The sequence below is a fragment of the Chinchilla lanigera genome, unplaced genomic scaffold, assembly GCF_000276665.1.
Source record: "Chinchilla lanigera isolate Chin_1 unplaced genomic scaffold, ChiLan1.0 scaffold00043, whole genome shotgun sequence".
NCBI classification, from domain to species: Eukaryota; Metazoa; Chordata; class Mammalia; order Rodentia; family Chinchillidae; genus Chinchilla; species Chinchilla lanigera.
The window spans coordinates 4,119,346-4,122,775 of record NW_004955444.1 but is presented as its reverse complement, the minus strand read 5'-3'; the positions used below and the strand labels follow the sequence as shown (position 1 = coordinate 4,122,775).

The 3,430-nt window shown below is 43.7% G+C and overlaps 1 protein-coding gene across 1 annotated transcript in view; it reads right to left on the bottom strand.

The window, feature by feature from the left end:
• The window catches only part of LOC106149358 (translation initiation factor IF-2-like), a gene marked incomplete in the record, with an annotated part of 8,077 nt that overhangs the window by 1,912 nt on the left and 2,735 nt on the right, over positions 1-3,430 (bottom strand). The window contains 1 exon segment of the mRNA XM_013518138.1: positions 16-142. Within this exon segment, the coding sequence (XP_013373592.1) occupies positions 16-142 (127 nt within the window).

The window sequence follows — 3,430 nt, the reverse complement described above, 5'->3', positions numbered from 1 at the left end:
GCGCGCCCCGCCGCCGCCCCGGCCGCACCCCGCCCTCGCTCCCTCCCGGCCGGACCGAGCCCCGTCTCCAGCTCGGAGCCAGCCCGGACGACCGGGAAAGACAGGGCCAGACGCAACTTTGTAACCCGAGGAGGCTCCTCTTCTTTGATTTGCATATTAATTCTGGCTAATCAGAAGTAACTCAGTTCAGAAGAAAAATGCCGGCGAAAAATAAACTTTTTTCATCTGCAGGGAAATTAACACTAGTCCCGCAGGCACACCTACTGCTCCCCTTGGGTCGTCTTGTAAAATATCCCTTTCAAAATTAAGTATTTATTTTGAAGTAGCCCCCTTCAAACGCCGTTTCTGCTGGAGATTCTTCCCTACATGTCAGAGTTGTTGAATTATTCATTATTGTAATTACTATCATCATTGTCATTATCCTCCTCCATGTGGAAATAATTTTATTATCGTAATTTGATATCTGAAGAATTTCCTGTTAGTCGTTTGATAATCATTTTTTTCTGCTGAAAAGAAAAGTTTTGTTTATAAATGAGATAGAGAAAATATTTTAAATGCTTTGATGTTTGCTATAGATTTCCGTTTATCTAATCGATCGGAATGCCAATAAAATCGATTAAAGGTTTAGTGTTTTACAAACAACCATTTTGTGCTTTTTGATTTTACGTTCAGAATGACTTTAATAAAGCTAATGTTTTCCTTTAACGTTTCTCCTTCTAAAACACCTAAACCGTTCTTGTTTTCCCTTTTATTGCTAGAAGTTGCCACTTAAAGTTCTCCTAATGGGAAAATACACCAAAAATATAAGGAATGGCTGAAATGGTTTAAATTTCATTCTCTCGTTGCTCGAGGTATTTAAATAAAGCCCTTTAAAATCTTGGTGAATTATACGCGATCATTCAGTGATTGCGGAATATTAAATTAAACTTAGATAAATCCGCATTGAAGGAGGCAGCACCCAATCCTGAATTTATTTCCCATTTTCTCTAACAGCATCACCGCACTCCTCTCTCTGCAATGACAATGTGCCAAATCGGGGCATTTTGAAAACATTTTCCATATGCTTTAGGAGGGGACTGATAGACGAACAAGGAAAGGCGATGATCTTTTTGCTCTGAGGTATCTTTCCTTAACCTTTTTCTCTTAGATTTTCACTGGTAATCATTTTAAAGCGAAAGTTTGAAAGTCATTTTATGTATTGTTTCTGCTTTGACCCTTTTCGTTCCTACCTTATAATTTATTCCTGAAATGGAGTTTTGGTTATAATGTAATGTAAAGCTGTCATTTATGTACCTTGACAAACAACACTGTCTTTCAAATCTTTTATAAATTTAGTTTCTACTAGGTGTCTTTGGTAACTAAAGATGTTTAATTAAACCTTTTAACTGATGTCAGGCAGGCTATTTGTTTATTGTAGTACTTAGCAGTGGGTTCATGTCTGATATTTAGGGGCATGGCATACAGTGTGGTGGTTCTTCTTCATCTAGAAGTAATCTCCACATTTGTCCTGGAAATGTGGGTGTTTGTATGGATTCAATGTCCTGTTTTAAAATGATCTTATTTGTTGGCTAGCATTTAGTATATTGCCTATGGAGCATTTCATTGACTAGATACAGATGCTTTTAGGTTTTGAAAGATCACAACTTTATCTCCTGTTCAGTGAAATCTGTTATTCCTTTCTGCCTCTCTTTCTGTCTTTTTTCTCCTGGTCTATCTTTCCCCATCTAGATGGTCTCTGGGAGCACTTCCCCAGACAGAATGTAAAATGTTCACTGGACATTTTTGCAGGAAATATCCATGTGTGTTTGAGGAGGGCGTGCTTGTGATCTTGGGTATGGGTGGTGCTGAAGTGTGGTGTGCGGGGAGGTAGTGAGAAGGGGTCCTCATTAATTTGCAGAAGAGCGGTGGAAGTCCTAGAAGTTAGTGACCTGCTATTGTCTGCAGAGTCCCGCCTGATTCTGTTTATAAACACTGGGCTGTTTGCCTAGAGGGAAAGAGGTCAGGGCACTGTCTGAGCCCTGACCTTGCAAGGGCCAGAGGGCGTCTGACTTCTCTTTCTCTCTTTCCTCTTTCCCTTCTCTTCTCCCTGATTCTTCCTCTTTCACACCCCGAGGGCCCCTCCCTTCTGCATCTTTCCTTTCTTTACCTGTGTTTAACCTTACACAACAAATCCCACCTTCAGGACAAAAAGGAAAAAGAAAAGAAGGAGAGAAAAAGAAACAAAAAGAGGCCAGAGCCTCTAGAGGAAAAAGGTTAATACAAATGAACTCAGAAGAAAAATCCAGGACTGGACTTTAGTAAGGAAAAAGATATACATGGATAAGGAGGACAGAGACCATGGGGGGGGGAGGTTATGATAAGGAAAAGAAGACCATAAGCAAATAAGAGTCAGGCTGCGGGAGAGGAGAGAACCAGAGAAGGACTTAACTGCCCACAGATACTACACACACATACACACTCCAAATACCTCTGTCTTTTGAATTCCATTCCCTTCAGCTCACTCTCACCATCAAAGAGAATGCCCCTTCATCGTGTTAAGTCGGATCTGGACCCCCTTTGTTCGTCCCCAGTAAATACACTTTGTTCACAGAGATGAGGTTCGGACCCCACCGCACGCACACACACACTACTATCTCTTGAGTTACTTCACTGTAAATGTAATGTGCGTGTGACACCTCAAACAAGCCCTGCGCTTTTCCATCCACTGTCAAGTTCACTTCTCTCACATACATGCACGCACGCACACACACACACACACACACACCCTTAAAAATAACAGGCATTGGTATCAAGTGTAAGTGTGTTTTGGAAGGAGATGCTGAGTGAAACAAAAATATTAGTTAACACAGTCCTTTGTTAAATAGCCCCCGGGTGGAGAAGACCCACCAAAAAGGGGAAAAGAGGAGGGGGCCGGAGATCTGAGGGTGTCTGTGGGGCTATAAAGGGCTCCTAACGCTGAAAGCTTGTAATACCTCGCCTCAAACTGAGCTCATCTACAGACCCCAGAAGCGCGGTCAAAAGACAGATCCTTTTTCCCCTGGGCTGGAGTTGGCCTTGAGCTGGAGGGACGCGGGGGAGAGGGAGGGGGTATTAGAGTGAGCTGGTGAGGGTAGCGCAGAGGAAGTGGGGACAGACAGACAGCTAAAGTCTCAGGAAACCAATTGTCAAGACCAGAGTCTCCTCCCGCAGATTTGGGGGATCAAACGCAAGGAGGAAAGAGTCGAGAAGCGGAAATCACCTTTTGTGTCCGCGTTAATTACTGCTTGCCCGCGGCACGCTGCCCGGAGCTACCTGGCATCTGCTCCCGGCTCTGCACCCGGCCGCGACCCAGGGTCAGGGTGCAAGTGTTCCAGAGCTGACTTCTCTGGGCTGGGCTCAGCTAGGGAAGTGTAGACCAGGGTCTGGAGAAAGTTCTCCGAGTAACAGAGAA